Genomic DNA, 20,130 nt, shown 5'->3' on the forward strand with positions numbered 1-20,130 from the left:
GTCTAAATATAGTCTGGAATATTGTGTTCCAATGTTTGACCAAACAGAAGGCAAGAACATTTTTACTTTACTGCAGGTAAACTTAAAAGTAGATTTGCATTTCCTGCAGGAAAAAACAGTTCTATCAAATCAGCAAAAGAATTGGGTTAAAGTTTTAGAGATAGAGGGAGGGAGAGATTTGCCCTTAAATTTAAATTGCGAACATGTTGCTTCTTAAGGACTACAGTACAAGGGTTGTCCATATAATTACATGTCATTCACCATACGAATGTTACTTTACATGCTTGACAAATGATGTGTACTGTAATTTATGGGTTAGCCATTGAGTCCTTATGTAGCAACTTGCTAGCAACTTAAGTTTTTAATGCATACGGCTGTTTCAAAATTCATGTTTTAGGTGTAACTGTGTTGTATTGTAGCACAAACATTCAAGTAATGTTAAACACAAACTTTATTTTTACTCATAAACTGAAAATTGCTATTCTAAAAACCTATATGGAAACAGACTGATCTCACAATGAAATCAGAAACAGTAGGTTGACTTTTCTTTAGCTAAAATCAGAAATGCGAACCACACTGTTCCCAGTGGCCAAAGCAGTAACTGTTGCATATTGGCATGTGTACAAGTATACCTGGCTGCAGCCTGCTGAATGGGGTGGGGCAACACAGTGTGCGGGGTTACACGTGTTGTTCCGCCCATAACTTACTCTGATGATCTTTCATATATAAAAATGTTTTATATAAATTTTGGAAAAAAAAATGGTTTTATTAGCGTGCTTTTGTCTCGTACTTTTATTTGACTCAATTATTTATCTGTTTATTTATTTATTTCGGCATTTATACAGTTCATTACAAATTGTAATATGGGGACCCGGGTGGCTCAGTGGTATAAAGAAGCTGGCTACCACCCTTGGAGTTCACTGGTTAGAATCCCCGGGCATGCTGAGTGACTCCAGCCAGGTCTCCTAAGCAACAAAATTGGCCTGGTTGCTAGGGAGGGTAGAGTCACACTTGGGTAACCTCCTCATGATAGCTATAAGGTGGTTTGCTCTCGGTGGGGTGCGTGTTGAATTGGGCATGTTTGCCGTGGTGGATGGTGTGAAGCATCCACATGCGCTGTGCTCTGTTCTCTGCCACCCGGACTGAGGTGAATCACTACGCCATCATGAGGACTTAGTATGTACATTGGGAATTGGTCATTCCAAATTAAGAGAAAAAGGGGGAAAAACCAAACATTGTATGACTATGTAACAGTATAAGCACGGGCAAGGAGGAGGTGGGAACCGGCTGAACAGTAAACATAAACTTTAATGATTTAAATTAACTTAAAACAACATAAAACATAAGGACACAGACACGCATGCAATGCGACCGCATGAATCTCTCTCTCTCTCTCTTGAACAGGCATCTCCAGCTGCCCCTTATCTCACTCTCCCACTGATCAGCTGATTCAGCTCCATATACAAAGATATAAAATTTACAGGTGCAACACCTGTTCACTTTGATGATAAAAAAAAGATTATTGCAGCTTTTACATTTTTTTCTTGAATACATCCATCAACTGTACCATGCATAACATCAATTCAAAGTGATGGCAGCCTCACACAGGTGGATTAGACATTGGTTGAAAAACACCACCCCAACACACACACACACACACACCAAATACACACAAACACAAAACACACTCTAACATTGGCACATAAAGCAGCAGTCTATGTCCTCTATACACTCATCAAATCCTTTCAGGAAACCACGCTTCCTGTTACCAAAGTAACCAGAGCAGGACTTTACTAACGTGCCACATTTAGGGCAATCTTTGATAATAAAAGGCACTCGCAGTTCAGTCTTGACTGATTTGGACCATTTTTTCCAGTTCACAACACCTGTAGTAAATAAAAAAACATGCACATCAGATGTTATACGTATGTTAGCCATGATATTCTTTTACTTATAAAACAAAGATATTAGAAGTTGAGACCTACAATTTGAATGCACTTACTATCAAGCCATGCTAAGTAGGCTGTCTTTTGGAAATGGGCCATTTGCACTAGGTCACTGAAGTGTCTGCAAGTGAGAGAGAGCATCATGTAGTCCGCATCTCCATCCTGTAGTATTACTTCAAGGAGTATCATCTCCAAGATGGCTTGAGGTAACTGGAAAGTATCAAAATATTGATTTGGAACATTAATACTTCAAGTTGCTTGACTGGAAACTGTTAACATATTCTCCAATACTTCTAAAAATAAATGGACACCTTACATCCAAAAGGTGTGTGCCATGTACATGTGGCTCTGGTGCATGAAACAGCAGATAATAAATCTCAGTCCATAAATATGGTAAGAGAAAATTTGTCAAACAAAAAACATATCAATGTCATGCAATCACTTCAGCAAGAGTATTTTGTGCCCGTCTTTCTTCATCAGACCTGTTCAAGTAAATGTTCAAGAAATTAGGTGTACAAATAGTTGCAATGTTTCTGTGAACACAAAACCAAAGCAAAAGACCTTTAAAAACATTTTACTGCATCAAAGCAAACATGAGAACCTAAATGTGGGGCTGAAAAAGAACTTCCCCCTGTGTGCTGTATGACCCATTTCATTGACATTTCTGAAGTTTTCCAAACCTTATAATCAAAATTACTGAAAGTAACCTGCTCTCAACTCCTAATCCCTTTAATGAGAATTACAAAACTCATTCAGATTCGAGTCAATGAATAGAGTCGTGTAAAAAAATTAAAGTGTGGTTAAGAACGACCACAGTCTCTGAACTTCGAGAAGTTCTCTACAAAACCTGTAAATACGCATGTATGCTTCCTGGCTGAGTGTACTGCCTACAGAGGATCAAGAAAGAAAATGTCATAGCCTCTTGGCTTCATAATCTGTGAAGTATGTCACAATATGTTCATCAACAAATCACAACTGCAGTTTATAGTAGCAGAAAACATAGATAGATAGATGTACAACATTTATATATTCCAGGTAAACACTACAGATTCAGAATGACTAACATAAACCATCCAATGTCCTGCATTCATGTTGGGAAAATAAACCAGTCACAATGTTTGTGTCCAACTAGAAATGCAAATAAAGTTGGTCATCGCCAAAGACTATGAAAGTGACTGGATCTCTTTTGTTTAAAAGTATTAAAAAAAACACAACATCAAAAGCAATACATACAGGTAAGTGTTGCAGGTAGTCTTCAAGTGTCATCTGTGGCCAAGTTGCGGTTTGGTAAGTACTGGCCGCAAAAACATCTACATTCTGTATGGTAAATTGAACATATAATTTGTCATGGGCAATATTGACAGTTGTAGATACAAGATACTGCAGCAGCTTGCTTTGAGAGAATTGGCAATCTAACAACTGTGAACAACTCTACAATTCCGCTAAGGAGCTGCTTAAGACACTGAAGTAATTGGAGCACAAAATACTTAAGACTGATTTTATACCTGTGGCTTTGCTATGGTCTCCACCACTTTAAGGCAACAGTTCAGAACCTGTGAGTAAACAGAGTAACTATAAAAATATTCAGACCACTGGAAGTTGTGTTTCCTGGCGTACATGTCTGTTAACTGCATACAGTTGCCTCGATGTCATCTTCTCATACCAGATGGCACAAGTCTGATCGTGTCAGTGTTGTGTTGTACACAGTTGCCAAATGCTCATCTGGGTGCTTTCTGATATCCAAAACATTGTTCAGCTAAAATTTAGGCAAAGTTACATACTATAAAGGCACAGGCTGGTGCACACACATACACTGCAAACAGATCACTCTAAAACTCACTTACCTACTGCTGTTGCCCTTCATTTGGCATGCTTCCCCAGAATGCCCTTTTTGCTTTTTACACAGCTAAGACTTGTTATCATGTTGTTATCACCATGTGGATGATGTGGGTCACCTAGTTACTGGACAGCTGCACAGAAGTAAAAATAACAGACAATCACTTCATTTGCAGCACATATTATCCTTAGAATACATTTCAAACATGGCCCACCTGAAAGAGGATTGATTTCCTTTGCATTCATATTTGGACTTGCGTTTGCAATTTTGGCCCCGCCATTGTTTCTTCTATGCATAAGGTATAAATGTGTAGTCAGAACAATTATTGGAATGCAATATGATGATTCACCTTCAATACTTTGAGAGTGTATAAATTACCGAGCATAATTTTCCCATTGTAATGCAACTGCAATTCATAATTGCCATGGACCATTCTCTTTTTGCTATTCCATGCCAGGTTCCGATGGTGAAGGCTGTATCGTGCCAGAAATATGTGTGCAGATGGTGTTAGCATATTCATGAAGTAATTATTTCTCTTTACTTCAGAGAACAGCTTCTCCACATGCTGACTATTCATTTTTCCAGCCAGCTCCAGTACCAGACCAATAGTGCGTAGCACATCTCTCTCATCCGTACTGTTCTTTTGGTGAAAGACATCACAAAGAGCGTAATGCTCTGAGGACCCCGCCAATGGGTGGCAGTCAGGATCCTCGGGTTCTTTCCTGTGAATCAGCCAGGGGAAATGAACCTTCAACTTTCCTTCTTTTGCATTTTAGATGTTTTCTTGGGAGGGGGTTTGTACTCTTGGATAATCATAAATTGTAACGTTTGGAAAGTGTTTCCAAAACAGGAGGAGGTCTGCAAAGTCACGAGGACTCTCCGCTCTCAAGTTAAACTTGACTCAATAAACAATGCCACAAGGGCTTGTGATCACACCCATGCCACCTATAGGACAGAAAACTTGAGTGAAAATGTGGTTTTGTACAAAACGTGAATTTTCTGAAAGATCAGTGAAAACTTTACATCATTACATAAACTAGGAGGTAATTTCTGCATTGCCACATTACATTCAATTCATGTCCATTTTACAGTGCTGCTATGGCATGACATACCATTGAAAATTTTGCATTGAAATGCCAGAGGTTTATACAATCCAATTACGTCATGGAGGCAAGAAACTTGACTTTCAAGAGGCACACCAGGCCTGTTCAAACACATTGTTGCATGTTACTCTGTTTGATATTTTCTCATGCAATTTTAGGACAAGATCCATTTTGGAACCAGCATCACCAAGTCCACACTGTCGACACCGCTTTTTCAGGTTTCCAGTATGATGAAACATTCGAATTTGTGAATAGGTTTGGGGAAAACAATTAATGACAGATAAGTCCTCAAGAATGAATGAAAGAACATGTCATTCATGTAGTGCTTTTCTGACACTACACTCAAGTGCTTTACATTGTGAACATGGCACTCTCCTCAACCACCATCAGTGTGCAGCATCCACCTGGATGATGTGGCGGCAACCATAGTGCAGCGGTATGCTCACCACACAGCAGCTATCGGTGGAGAGGATAGAGGAGAGTGATAGAGCCAATTCATGGATGGGTATTATTAGAGGGCCATGATTTATAAGGGCCAATGGGGGGGAAATTTGGCCAGGACACCATGGTTACATCCCAACTCTTTACGAGAAGTGCACTGGGATTTTTAAGAACCACAGAGAGTCAGAACCTCGGTTTAACATCTCCTCAAAAGATGGTGCCTTTTTTTAAAGTATAGTGTCCCCGTCACTACATTGGAGTATTAGCACTCCCCTAATGACCACCGCCTGCTGGCCTCATTAACACCTCTTCCAGCAGCAACTTCAGTTTTCCCCACAAGGTCTCCCATCTAGGTACTGAACAGGCTCAACCCTGCTTAGCTTCAGTGGGTAACCAGGCAAGAGCTGCAAGGTGATATGGCTGCTGATTGTCAAGATACAAAATATGAGGGAAAACCAATCTTTGTGGAGAGCCCTTGAACAGACCAGTATGCTATGAAGTTAACAGTAATAATAGCAGCATGTGGTACACCAAAAGCCTTCTGAACAACTTAAAAACCATTTACTCTGAGGTGGAGCAGCTCATCATCAAGCCTTTCCTCAGTCAGATGCACATCAACATCAGTCACTCCTTTTTAAGGATGAACCTTTGTACTTTCCGTATTCAGTACCGCTGATGATTTTCTTGTTTTAGGACCTATCCATGGGGACCAGTAGTGGTTGCTTGGTGAAATGGTAAAGGGGTTTTCTTTGCCAGCTTAAGAAGACAAAAAAACATTACTCAGCACTAAAAAGATAACATGTTAGACAGACATTTTTATTACATTTATTTGTATTAAATTTACTTGGGTAAAACCCTCTGCCTATCATCGACATTGCATCCCAAATATCTCAATGTCGACATGACCAACATAAGACTCAACTGACTTCAAAGCAATACACTCTGTAAATTATTACATCATTAAAGAATTGTAAAAGGAACAAAGGCAACCAAAAATAATTTATTCTTACCTGGGATGCTGAACACCTCCTTTTTATGAAGGTACATGATCACGGTGCTTGGATTGTATCCACATGACACATAGGAGTAAATGTAATCCAAATCACACAAAGCCTCAAAGTGCAGATATGCACGATCAGATCACTTTTGGGCTAGGTCTCTCCCTGTTCAACCCTACTTAGTGTTGTGTGATTCTGGAAAAAAAGCAACAGAGACTTCAAATATACTAATAATAATAATAAAAATGAGATATTCTCCCCCCAAAAATCAGTTTCTAGTCATTTGAAGACCCAACCCAAGCTCATATTATCTGGTCAATTACGACTCAATTAAAAAGTTTGAGATACTTGAAATCATTAAATTAAACTAGGCCTATATAGTTGCAAATAAAACAGAAGAGGTCCCTCCCTCTGATATTGTACCTGTAAAGAATTTTGCAAAACCATACATAAATGTATCGACAGGATTATATTGTAGTTGAAGTTGTGTAAACCATCACACCATTCTTGGTATCTTTATGTGAGGTTGCATTTATGGCACAACTTGTAGTAAGTGGATACACCTGAGAAAGAAAGACATCCATGCTTTAGTCATAAATACATCAAATATCAATCAAAGCAATTACATTATGAGAAAAATATTGTCATACCCTGAATCACTCCACTGAAAGTAACTATCCTTGCCTGGCAGGTTATTATCCTTGGCTCACTCAAAATTAAATTGCAGTTTCTGCATTCAACCTCATCTGGCACAAGATGCCTTGGGAAAGCATTGCAAGTCTTACCATTTTTTACTTCTGTAGGTCTGGCTGTGGAATGTCCACAGGAATTTCCTCCTAACAGTGGGAAACTGGGGAGATATGAATGGTCTTGGCTGTTGGCATCATCATTACAACTAGTGTTGAAACCCTCCTCTGAACTCTTAACCTTCTTGAAGAGTTCTTGTATCTTTTGGAAAATATACCACGTTGCTGTGGCTGTGTGACTGCAGTAGTACTTTGTCGATTGGCCTCCAACACTCACATGAAAAGACAAAGATGTCTCTGCAGTATTTGCTGGTTGCTGCAGCTGTAACAGCTGGGCCTTTCTTGCCTCACCAGACCAGTTCTGCTGTACCTGTTGAGGCAGACTGCTTTCTGTCAAAGCAACACTGGGGTTGTCAACTCGAGGACAAAAAGCATTAACTTGTGCATTCTTTTAAATCTGCTCACACTCTCCCCTACTTAACACCGTTTTGGGCATATTTGTTACATATGAAAGGGAACAAGCATGGAAATGTCCCTCAAGAGCCTTTAGAGTTTTTAAATGGTCTTGAGAAAATGAGAGGAGCAGATAAAGATGAAGTGTTATAGTTAAAAAGATTGTGATTAAAGACACTAATTTACACAGCAAGAGAAAACAGAATGAAAAAGATAGCAAATAAGTGGGTAATTAGGGACAACATTGCCAAGGTTCTCTAGCAGGTGGTCACATGAGCAAGCATATTTTTAAGCTACTTCACATCTCCTTTGATAATACATTTTTCAGTACACTGTAGGAAATGAAAATATTCAGCATGCACAAGGTTAGTACACCTGTTAGTTGGCAATGACGTTGTGAAAGCTTTTACATATAATGTTATTCCCTAACATTGCTAGACTACCTCGACATTGCTAAAGCAAATGTTAACCATTAATTGCAAGTAGTACATCGGAAGTATAATTGACTACACTTGCAAAATCTTTACTTAAAGATATACTTATCATACAGAGATAACAGCACGACAGGGAAAATGCCTATCTTAGTGGTACAACATTTGCATGAGCCGAGGCGTCGACGTCATTACTTCCTCAAGCCAATGAGAGTAGATTATGTGATTATATGAATATGTGTTGCCCCGCCCTATTCTGCAGGCTGCAGCCAGGTCCTTCTCCATGTGTGAGCACCAATTTTTCCAGGTAAAATGTCTACAGTGTGGCACCAAAAGCAATTTGTGAAGTTAGTTGTTTTCAGCTTTACAGGCTATAATGCAGCGCAGAGGAAAGCATAAATAATGTATAAACTGTGCCCCCAAACCTAAAACTAACCATTAGTAGAGTAAAAATCAGAATAGCTGATTATAGGCACACGATTACTTCCTGGTTTCAACGCGGGTTTCCTATCCCGGTTCTCCAATGCTGCTTACACAACATGCTTCCTTGCGTGCCACAGGGGAAGGTGAATATGCTGCAGCCTAACTCTCCGAATTCTCAGAAACAACATGATGACTTACCGTGTGATCATTTTGTTGGAAATTTTTGAGGGAAACCCTTGGTGTATTAGCCTTCTGAGATGGCTTTCTAATTGATGCCATGACTGAGCAGTTAGCTGTATTTGCATACTTTCCATCCTAAATTAGTGGTGGTGATTTTGATTCATGTCAGTGACTCAAGTCTTTTGAATCCGTTCACCAAAAAGATCCGTTCATTGATTCGTTTATTGACCATTTCTGCAAATTACACCTTAGTGCCTGTAGATGGCGCAAAAAGACTGTTTACACTGAACAAAAAGCACAGTCAAGTTTATCCTTTATTAAAATTTGCATGTCTACAAAGATACTTCAGCACTGATGAGTGTTTAAGCATCATAAGCAGTTCCCCACAAATAAAAATAAAAGCATATATATAATATTGTGAACTGCTGAACATGTCTTTTTATCAAGCTATACAAAAAGACAACAATACTAACCACTAATTTTGAGTTTCAATAATGCCTATATATATTCTTGTAATTTGTGGTCATCAATCCCTTTTATTCATAGTTCATCCATCCCCTTTTCATGTTAAACAAGTTTGTCGAACTGAACAAATGACATTCAGCTCCTCCTCTCGTTCAGCCAGTCAGCAGATCCTCATTCATGGACACGTCACTATTCTAAATAGTATGCAAAATAACAGTTACTTTGTCCAAAATCATAGTATGTAGAAATCCAAGTCAGAGGTGCCGGAGACAGACTGAGATCACATGACAATTGGCAACAGGAAGTTGAATAATTTGTCTGTAAAAATCAGTCTATGCTTTCATCATGAATATTCGCCGCATGGTGGTGGCTTCCGGAATTTGGGACATACGGTCTGAATTAAGGTTTAAATTTTTTTTAAACTAAAATGATGATTTCCCGTGTGATCATGTTGTACTTGGTGGTATACTACTTCTGGTCAATTTTCAAAATGTGCATCCTCGCATGCCTCTTTTATTAGCTGATATTGCCCATAATAATTATTTGGAAGATGAGTTTGTGTCGGTTCTCTTTCTACTTTTTTAGTAGAATTTTTGTTTCACAAAGGATAGTGTACAAAGTTCATAGTGCATAGTATAAGTATGCAAGTTGAGATACAGCCTAGGGCTGGGCGATATGGCCAAAAAATCATATCTCTGTATTTTTTGGTGAAATGGCGATATACGATATATATCTCGGTACTTTCTACGTTTTTCCTATTTGGATAAAGAAAATCTGTATTTTTTTATTTATTATTATTTCACATCCTGCCCAATGATATCCTGCAAAACAATGTTGATATTCAAGGATATGGAAACAAATATAGTGAATGTAATGGCGGCTATGCAATATATTATGTGCAAAAAGGTAGTTAAAATCACAATACATTCTAAAAGTCAAAGCCTTATGTGAGATTTCACAGTCACCTTTATTAAAGCAGTGATGATCAAAATAACATACAAAACAAAGTTTTCTACTTGTTTGAAACTTTACAGCTGCACAACTCTGATGTGCAAATAATGTAAACAGAACAGTAGAACACTTAACTACTTTATCAGAACAAGTAGGTTATTTGAGGTAGAACATTCTTTAATAAACAAAGAGATTTGATGTGCTTCCACTTTTTGATACGACCGTTTTATGGCATTCTTTGCAGATAGCTTGGTTTTGCTGCTCATCGGATCTTTTAAATCCAAACCATCTCCAAATAAACGAACCAGTGTTTTTCTTTTTACAAACCAGATCGTCTTTGGATGGTCTGATCGTCACTGTGTTTTCCTCCATGTTGTCAGGCGAACTTGTGTGATGGAGTGGGAGTGGTCCGGTTCGCGCGCGTTAACTGAAGCTTGAGCGGGAGAGGTTTGCATCAAACCATATCAATATACACGATATTGTCTCATCCTGTATCGCGTTGAGAAAAAATATCGATAAATTGTCAAAACTCGGTATACCGCCCAGCCCTAATGGAGTAACTTAATTTAACCTTTAATCTTAATTATTCTTAAAACATAACATTTTTTATAAATTACATTTCACAGGCACAACACACCTAATGGCTGAAATTATCTACAAAAAAGCTTGAATGGAGTCTGTTCATTAAGCAAATAAAGAAGAATGAGGGATTTCAATGCAGTCCTCGCCTTTTCAGCACAATAATCATGTTTTAATTACCTAGTATGTAAAAAGACAAACAAGTAAACACATGCTATAATGATGCAATACTGATCTGTGTGTCGCAGGAGAGGATGGCTCAGAATCGCATGCAGAGACTCCAGTCAGTGAAACCAGTGGAGACGGCACTGCATATCAGACCTGCGTCAACACAGTGCTCAAGGTGCTGGGAGGCCTCCTGGTGGTCCTGTGCATCTCCTCGTCCTGGGTGGGCACCACACAGGTGGTCCAGCTCACATTCAAGTCCTTTTCCTGTCCCTTTTTCATCACCTGGTTCAGCACCAACTGGAACATCCTCTTCTTCCCCCTCTACTACTCTGGGCACGTGGCCACCACCAGAGAGAAGCAGACACCCATTCAGAAATTCAGGTGAATTCAGAATGAATAAATCAGATTAATTATGATGTGATGTGTTTAGAGTTATTATAGTTTTGAAGTCACTTCTTGATTGTTACTCTGAAGTTTAGTCTTAGTTTTTAAGGATATTTATTTTTAATTGTAGTTTTGGTATTTTAGGGCTGCCAAAGTTCATTTGTATTTTAGATTAGTTTCCAAATATGTTCATTTTCAATTTTCAGTTCAGTTAACAAAAATGTTTTTATTTCGGTTTCTTAAATGATATTAACACTAACACAAGCTTTGAAAATGACAAAATAGACCCAAAAATGTTGTCCATATGACTTGTGAGCATATTCCAAGTCTGCTGATGTCATACGACAATTTATTTGAAGAACAAATTGACATTTAAGTTATTATTTCCCCTCCGCCATAGCTATCAAATGTCTTTCAGTTTACATATGGTGCCCCAAGACAAAAATCTTTGTTTGTGTTCAGCACAAGAAAGAAAGTCATGCACATCTTGCATGGCATGAGGCGAGTAAATGTTGAGAGAATTGACATTTTTGGATGAACTATCCCTTTAAGTGTTTCACCCAAGAGCACAAGGGTGATGAATTTCTACCCCTTGTAGAATTTGAACCTGCAATCTTTTTGTTACCAGCCCAGATCTTTAACCACTTTACTACACTACGGTACACCACAACGCTACAATGCTGCATTACCAAAGTAAGCAAAGCCACCCTTTATTCTTCTTTGATGTCATTGTTTAGGGAATGTAGTCGCTTCTTTGGGGAGGAGGGAATGACTCTGAGGGTGTTTCTGAAGAGAACAGCACCTTTCTCCATCTTGTGGACACTGACAAACTATCTGTACGTGTTGGCACTGAGAAAACTAACTGCCACGGACGTCTCAGCACTCTACTGCTGCCACAAGGCTTTTGTCTTCCTCCTATCGTGGATCGTCCTTAAAGATCGTTTCATGGGTGTGCGGGTAGGAGGAATATAACTTTTATTATCACACATTATTACTCTATTATGACTTGATTATTTGGTCCAATATTTATGCATTATGACCGCTGAACTGTACAATTGACCATTGTCCCAGACAACCGATTTTCCCACATAGCTGGCATTGGCTGGTGTGTGTGTGTGTGTGTGTGTGTGTGTGTGTGTGTGTGTGTGTGTGTGTGTGTGTGTGTGGTGTGTGTGGTGGTGCGTGCGGCGTGCGTGCGTGCGTGGGTGTGTGTGTGTTGAAATGAGTAAGCAGTATTGTTGATGTATTGTCAAATTGTTCATGTAATTGGATTTGAAACAACAGCTTGATGATTATAGAGAAGGAACCACTGGTGTGGCACTTATTTTTAATGGTTAGGTACAAAAGGGTGAGTCACTGAGAATTTATTCTTGCTCAAGTGTAAAAAAAGATTTGATTTACTAGGTTGCCAGAGGTGGTTATTATGCTCCCTGTATGTCAGAATTCCTGACTTTCATTATACTTGATTGTTTGCTTATTGCTCCAAGAGAACAATCTGCAATATCAAAGGCAGGTGCAAATCTGTCTTAACCATCAGTCGTAACCTTACAGTTACAGTGACGGTAATCATCATAAATGTCTACGGTAGTACAAAAATCAATTGTTTTTAAAGGATGGATTCCTTTACAATCTTTGGTCATCTTTCCTCTTAGATTGTGGCTGCCATTATGGCCATCACTGGTATTGTCATGATGGCATATGCTGATGGTTTCCATGGGGATTCCTTTATGGGTGTGGCATTTGCAGTTGGCTCCGCCTCCACCTCAGCTCTCTACAAGGTTAGTGCCAAAAGCCTGCTCACCTGGAATGATTTCTTATTCCTGTTATGCAGTACATTTCTCTTACCACTGTGTAAATAATCAAGTTATAATGAATAAAGTTAAAGTGATCAGAGCTTATTTCTGGAGGTGTGGTATACCCTTTTATGGAAATACTTCCTCATACTACATAAGCATATAGATTTTTTAACAGTTACAGTGCTCAGAAGGTACTGCATAACTGGAATGACCCAGAGGAGCCTTAATGACCATAAATATGCCTTCTGCATTATTTAATGTTGATTTGCATTCCCTGCAAAAACCTCTCAGGTGCTGTTTAAGATGTTCCTCGGCAGTGCCAATCTGGGCGAGGTGGCAAATTTCTTCTCCACGATGGGATTCTTCAACCTCATCTTCATCTCCTGCGTTCCCCTCATCCTCTACTTCACCAAAGTGGAGCACTGGGGTTCCCTCTCGTCTTTGCCCTGGGGTTACATGTGCGGAGTGGCTGGCCTTTGGCTAGGTATCTTTGGAATTATGGAAAACACAGCAGAACATTCACTAAGCCACGCCTTAAACCGTTATAGATCAATCCTACCTTATCAACTGTTGCTGTCGCCCATATTATCAGATAAGCTTTTACTCATTTTGGAAAACCAATAATTTAGTCAGAATTACTGCTGTCAGTCGAAAATAATATTAAAAATATATATATTTTCATAGTTAATTGCATTAAACGAAATTTTACTCTATACTTCTTTTCTTGTCAAAATGCTTTTATTTCCTTCTTAGGAAAGAAAACAAAACAATATGCAACAAAATTGCTTTATTCCAATTTTCCAAAGAATGCCTTCTGCAGTATAAAGATAAAAATGCACCAAAATAGCACCAATTCATTTAACATTAAACAATTCCCAAAGTCTAAGTGGGATGTTGACTAACTGAAATAACTTCCCCCATAGGTTACATATTCATTGCAATGGGCATTAAATCCCTTAAACTCTCATCTTCCACAATATGACTTAGTCGGCAGACTGTGGCTATCCGCTTACAGTAATCGTGAAGCCGTGTTCAAGATTCACATCAGGGCATCAATGCTAGCGCCAAGTGCCACTTTGAACTGAATGCTTTTTGGCAGTAGTTCTGCCATCTACCAGCAGTGAGCTAATGGGGCCATGCTAACCGGCAAATTCTTGACCCCCTGGATATAACTATTAGAAAACCATTTGTAGTTTGATATCCTGAAAATGTGTAAACTCTATGGCTCTGTTGTTTGAGCATCCTGACCAGCCAGAAACAGCAACATTAGCTCTACCAGTGGCATGAAATCAAGGCAGGGGTATGTTTTGGCAACCCGAACCCAAAAATTATGATTTTTGCAATTCCGTTGGTTGCACTTCATTTGAGCCCACAAATGAATAAAATCCATTAACCTTTTATCACTTTTACTGAAAATTTAAATAATCTTGAAAGCTTGCCTGAGAAAGCAACAGTAACCAGGGAAGGTGTGGCTTAGCGCAGGGTCAATGCCCCTCCAAAAAATAACATGTACACAGCTATTGGCATTAAATACTGCTGATGGCTCACCGATTTATCATTGCTGGTTCAGATGTGAGTTACAGTGTCATAATGGATCAAATACAAAACTTAAGTACACTTCCAAGAGTGCTGTAAGTGCTTAGTAAGTGAGAGAAATCAGGTTAGAATCATCAGTTTACACTCTGATTAGCATTTCTTAGATATCCAATATTCGCTGCATAAGACTTTGTAGACTGTGATAGAAACAGATCCACTTGTATTTACTGCTTTTTTGAGCTAAAGTGTAGCCCTATGTCTCTAGGGTGCTTTAAGAACAGGGAAAAATCCATTAACTTTTGCCACTCGTCCAAGTCACGGGAAGTACTCCATGTATTCGGTCACACAGAGAGGATAGAATGGCAATGGCTGCCAAGTTTGATGAAACCATAACAACGTTCAATAACAATCTCTTTTCTCTCTCTCTCTCTCTCTCTCTCTCTCTCTCTGTTATAGTATTTAACATTCTGGTCAATGTTGGAGTGGTGCTCACATATCCTATTCTCATATCTATTGGGACGTTACTCAGTGTTCCAGGCAATGCAGGTGTGTGAGTCCATGCTGTATGTCATTATTTCACATATGCTAATGTATTGTTTGCCAGCTGGTACGTGCTGTGCAGTGAGTAAACCTCACTCCCCTGGTCTCAAGAGGCACACTACCAACTGACGCTAGAGGCTGTTGCATTTAGCCTCCTCATTAGCGCGCCCACCTCCCATGCTGGTGACGCCGGTTCGAATATCCCTTCGAGCGGGTCAAGCAGGACCGGTTACAGTGGTGCCGTGACCAGGATGGGAGGGAGGTTTAGGGTGGTGAGTGTAATGTTTGCCAGCTGGTACATGCTGTGCAGTGAGTAAACCTCACTCCCCTGGCCTCAAGATGCACACTAGTGACTTATGCTAGGGGCTGTAGCCTTTACTGTCCTCGTTAGTGCGCTTGACTCCAATGCCGGCGATGCCGGTTTGAATCCCGCTTGAAGCAGGTCGAGCAGGGCCGGTTACACTAATATACACTTGATTGCATAAGTTTGCATCCAAATTAGCTTTTTATTTAGTACTTCTCTGATGAAGCTATTGGACATAACAGATATTTCCATATATTCCACAAGACAAATAATAACTGAATTTCCACAAATTATCCTGTTCAAACGTTTTCATTTCCTTGGTTCTTAATATTGTGTGTTGCTTCTAGTCATAAGCGCTGTGTTTTAGGATGATGGGCCCTATTTTAAGAGTGCTAGCACTAAGTGCAGTGCTATACGATAAGTCATGCACAAAAAGTCAATGATCATGGCCAGGAAGTTTTGGTATTTTCGTGTAAGTGAAAATAAGTCTAGGAGCGAGTGGGTTTGGCAAAATTGTGCTTGCAAAGATAATGGGCTAGGTCAAGTGCAACTTCATTTGGAGGTTCTTTTCCGGCACGTATATGTCCTAATATATAGCACCAGCCAAGCACCAGTGATATAAACAGAGACAGCACATTCATATGAAGTTGGTAGTGTAAATTAACTTTATGCAATGAATTAGAAGAATAGAAATATGGACTTTTGTGCAATAAATGTGTCATTTCTGGCATTTTCAATGATAGTGACACGCTCCTTTTCTACACATGGTGTAGTTCATGTGGTTCTCGTTATGATTTGGATTTACGTTCCATTAAATTATAAAGAATGTCATTATTATTAATCATTTTCATATACTGACACACAAATCAAGGCTAGTATTAATAGTGATTGTATTGGAACACACTTCACTTTTACCGGCCGATTTTTGATTTTGAAAAATTTATTTATTTAAACTAAAAATTTTTAACCAAAAATATTTTATGTAGCTTTTGAAGGGCAATGCTAATTAAAACATTTGTATGTCTTATATTTGTATACATTTTGAAAAGTGTGTGTAAAATAATGAGACAAAAGGGGGGTGCAAACTTACGCACTGAACAGTAAGATGATTTGAAATATATTTCACTGCACATTGGCACTGTTTGTTATAATATAAGAGCCATTTTAAATTTGTGTAAAGAGCAAAGCAAAATGATCAGATTAAGCATTAAAGGGGAATTCTATGAGAATATCCCTTCATGTTTTACCCCATAAATGAAGACAAAAATATAAAGATAATAGAAATAACAAAATTAAGTAAATAATTTAGCAAAAGAAAATGTTACACAATAAATAAATAAATGCATCAGTAAAAGGATACATTTTAGAACCATTAAGTTTTTCTTTGCATTTTGACATTATTTTCATATGCACACATTACACACACATTTCCTCCAAAATTCTAATTAAATACTGTTAGTTTTATTTTATTTTATTTTATTTTTTTAGTCTGATCAGATTTTAATTTCTGTAAAAATATTGTTTTACTGAATTACAATAAAAATTACTGAGATACAATTATTTTATATAATTTAATAAAATTGGCATAACTTAAGGCAGTACTAACTAAATGAACTTTACAGTAATGAAAATTCGATTTGGAGGACATCTGCCTAATTGTCATGAAAATAAGCCAAAAGCAATGCAAGAAAACAGTAATGATCCCAAAATAGGCATAATTTTCTTTATGTATAATATAATTTCATATTTTTTCTTTAAGTTTGGGTGAAATACAGTATGACCCGGCCATGTTCTTGACAAGCTTCGTGGGATTCACCAAAAACTGTAACAGATAAAATCTCTCAGTCATCCCCATGACACCTTAAGAAACTCTGTTTTAAGTGAGTGTCTTGACTAGAAACAAACTATTCTGCCTTGTGAGAAAGAAGTGATGAAGTTGCCTAGGTAACTGTAAATGCCTTAAGAGGGTGCTTGTCTTTAAAAAACAGTCCGTCGAGGTCAGTGTGTTAACTGACATTTGGCTTTTCTTCTAGAAAGCGCCAATGATTCAATTGCAGCAAATATGATCATTTTTTATGTATTCTACTGTACATTCCTTACGTGTGGGTATGACATTTAGTGATAAACTCACGGTGATTGGTGCATTAGAATGCATTGGGAATCTGAATTGATGGATTTACTTAGCCGTTTCACAGACTATATTGTATCCATTAATGGGGAACTAAGGCCCTCATAAGCACCAGTCGTAATGCAAAAAAAAAACACACACACACTTTATATATATTTAAGATGCAAGAAATGAATTGCAATCCCTCTTCATATTAAGACTGCTCACCCTTAAAGTATCGGCCACTTTAAAGCTGAATGTCTTTTTTATTAGCGGTAATGAATTTGATTTGACTGGATTTAATTGGTTACCTGGCAGAGTAGACTTTGCCAAAGTCAGTAAGTCTCACCCACTCATAGAAATTTAGACAGAGTGCTAACAAGGTCACTTTTGAATTACAGAAACTCACTCCTCTGTGGTTTCCCTAAGAAATGAATTGGAGTTTCTAACAAAACACTACTGTAAAATAAAATAGAGCCTGCTTCAATGCAACCATTCAATTATGAGTAAAAATATACAAATGTAAAATGTGACAACGGTGCTTTTGAGTCTTAGCAAAATTGCATATTTTGGAATTAGTATACAATTTATACAATTTCTTTTTTTACCAAAGCGTGCTTCATTTCTCATTTTTAATTTTTACATTGTCCTTATGTAATCTTTGAGACATAGCAATGTGCTACAAACTACTTAGAACACCTTAGCAACCACATAGCAACACCCTGGCAACCAACCACAACACCCTAGCATTGTGGCATTGAGTTTTACATGGGAAACCACCACTCACATTGCCAACTATCCAAATTCAGAAACAGACCAGCTCTTTAAAATCTCTCAGTTGTCTTCATCATGTATATCCGCCATCTCTTTCCTCATCATCTTCTCTCTTTGAGTAGCCATTGACGTATTGAAGCATGAGGTGATCTTCAGCGTAGTGCGTCTGGCTGCCACCTGCATCATCTGCCTGGGCTTCCTGCTGCTGCTGCTCCCTGAAGAGTGGGACACGGTCACCCTGCGCTTTCTCGCAACACTGGCTGACAAAAAAACGGAGGAGCACGGCGAGGAGCTCACCGAGTCCAGCATTCACACACGCAGCCGGAGTAGAGCCAACGGAGCTGTATCAATCCCTTTGGCATGACCTTTAACCTGTCAGACCTGGGAATGAGTAGCCAGTGGTCAGTACAGATCCAGCATGCAGCAGCATTTGAGCAAAGACAAAGGTGTGGTTATATTTAAGGTTTTGGAAAGAGGAGGAAGGGGTATTATAGACAAACAGCAAAGTGGAGAGGAATGATGGTATTTTCTTTGACAATAACCACATCAGCCAATCAGAACAGATGTCAAAAGAGATGAGAGCATGCTGTTACTGGCCTTCACTTTAATGGAGATAACAGTTAAGGATTTTATTCAGTGTTCCGAGAAAAAATTCCCATTCTTTTAAAGAAATGGTTCACCCAAAGATGAAAATTCTGTCATTATTTACTTACCCTCATGTGGTTCCAAACCCATTTGCCGTTATTTATTCATGTGAAACACAAAAGTAGACATTTTTTTAAGAATATTTATGCAGTTCTTGCCATACAACAACAATTAATAGTGACCATGTCTGTCACGCTGCAAAAAGGATTTAAAAAACCTCCAAACTGAATTTTAAGTTATTGACGCATTATCTTCACTTCCGCCAAAGCTTCATTGTCTACATCCAGATTCAAAAATGGTTAGTCAACATCATTGACGGCAAAGCGGCATTGGCTCTCAAGTTTAGTAACCCAACATGATAATAAAGTAATTAAAGTAAATAAAAGCAAAGATACTAAAGTGAAAAACAACTTCAGATGTCTTCAGAAGACTTGGAATATAGCGCATGAGTTATTGTTGTTGTATGGCAAGAACTGCAGCGGCATAAAAACATTCTCCTTTTGTGTTCAATAGAAAAAAAATGAAAGACTTTGGAAATAATTACAGATTTTTCATTTGTGGGTGAACTATTCTTTTAAAATGGGTATTTATTTACTTTTTTTTTTTTACAGAAGGTATTTAGTATTTTCTTCCCTAAGTGAGGGCCTAACATTTCTATGGGGAGATGAATCCAGTACATATAAATGAATGGACTTTCAGACTATCTCTCTCTGCACGCACACCCTGCACCCCTCAGCCAGCCCTCCCATGGACTTTATTCTGTGAATATAGACTCTGTCAGGGCCAGTTTGGCTCACTGTACACATGAATGCATCCTGAGATCAGCTATATATATATGTGTATATGAAATATAATGATTATTTGCATTGGACGTAGTAGTATTATTGTATATATTTAGAAGAAATATATTATGCTTTAATGAATAACCCTTTTCTTTTCCTTTTGTAATAAAAGACAAAAATAAAGATCTGCTTTCAAAAGCTCCTGCCATTTGACTGCTGTTTTAAAGGAACAAAATGAACACTGAAACAGATGCTCAGTTATCCATGAGAACTGTCCTACCTCAGCATTCTCTTGAGACTTTATTATTAAAATAGTTATTAGATGAATATTAAGTATGTGATGCGTTAACTAGAGCATTCACCATAACAAATACATGCATCAGACGTAAACACCTTTAATGTAATTTGAAACTAAAACTTTATGGGCCCAAAAAGTTTCTCTTACAAGAATATGTAAATTCCTTGCATAGATCATCTGCAAAATGCTTGACATTTCTCAAAAAAAGTTATTTTACATTACTTTTACCTTATTTTAACCAGC

The 20,130-nt window shown here is 38.2% G+C and overlaps 1 protein-coding gene across 1 annotated transcript in view; it reads left to right on the forward strand.

The window, feature by feature from the left end:
- Positions 1-19,730, forward strand: part of slc35f4 (solute carrier family 35 member F4) — a 57,825-nt gene extending 38,095 nt beyond the window's left edge. The window contains exons 2-7 of the mRNA XM_052145821.1: positions 10,802-11,102; positions 11,843-12,062; positions 12,758-12,883; positions 13,193-13,385; positions 14,894-14,983; positions 18,285-19,730. Coding sequence (XP_052001781.1) covers positions 10,802-11,102; positions 11,843-12,062; positions 12,758-12,883; positions 13,193-13,385; positions 14,894-14,983; positions 18,285-18,526 — 1,172 coding nt within the window. The 3' untranslated portion in view covers positions 18,527-19,730. The remainder of the gene's footprint in view (positions 1-10,801; positions 11,103-11,842; positions 12,063-12,757; positions 12,884-13,192; positions 13,386-14,893; positions 14,984-18,284) is intronic.
- Positions 19,731-20,130: the final 400 nt, after the last annotated feature.

Source organism: Xyrauchen texanus, chromosome 16 (assembly GCF_025860055.1).
Source record: "Xyrauchen texanus isolate HMW12.3.18 chromosome 16, RBS_HiC_50CHRs, whole genome shotgun sequence".
NCBI classification, from domain to species: domain Eukaryota; kingdom Metazoa; phylum Chordata; class Actinopteri; order Cypriniformes; family Catostomidae; genus Xyrauchen; species Xyrauchen texanus.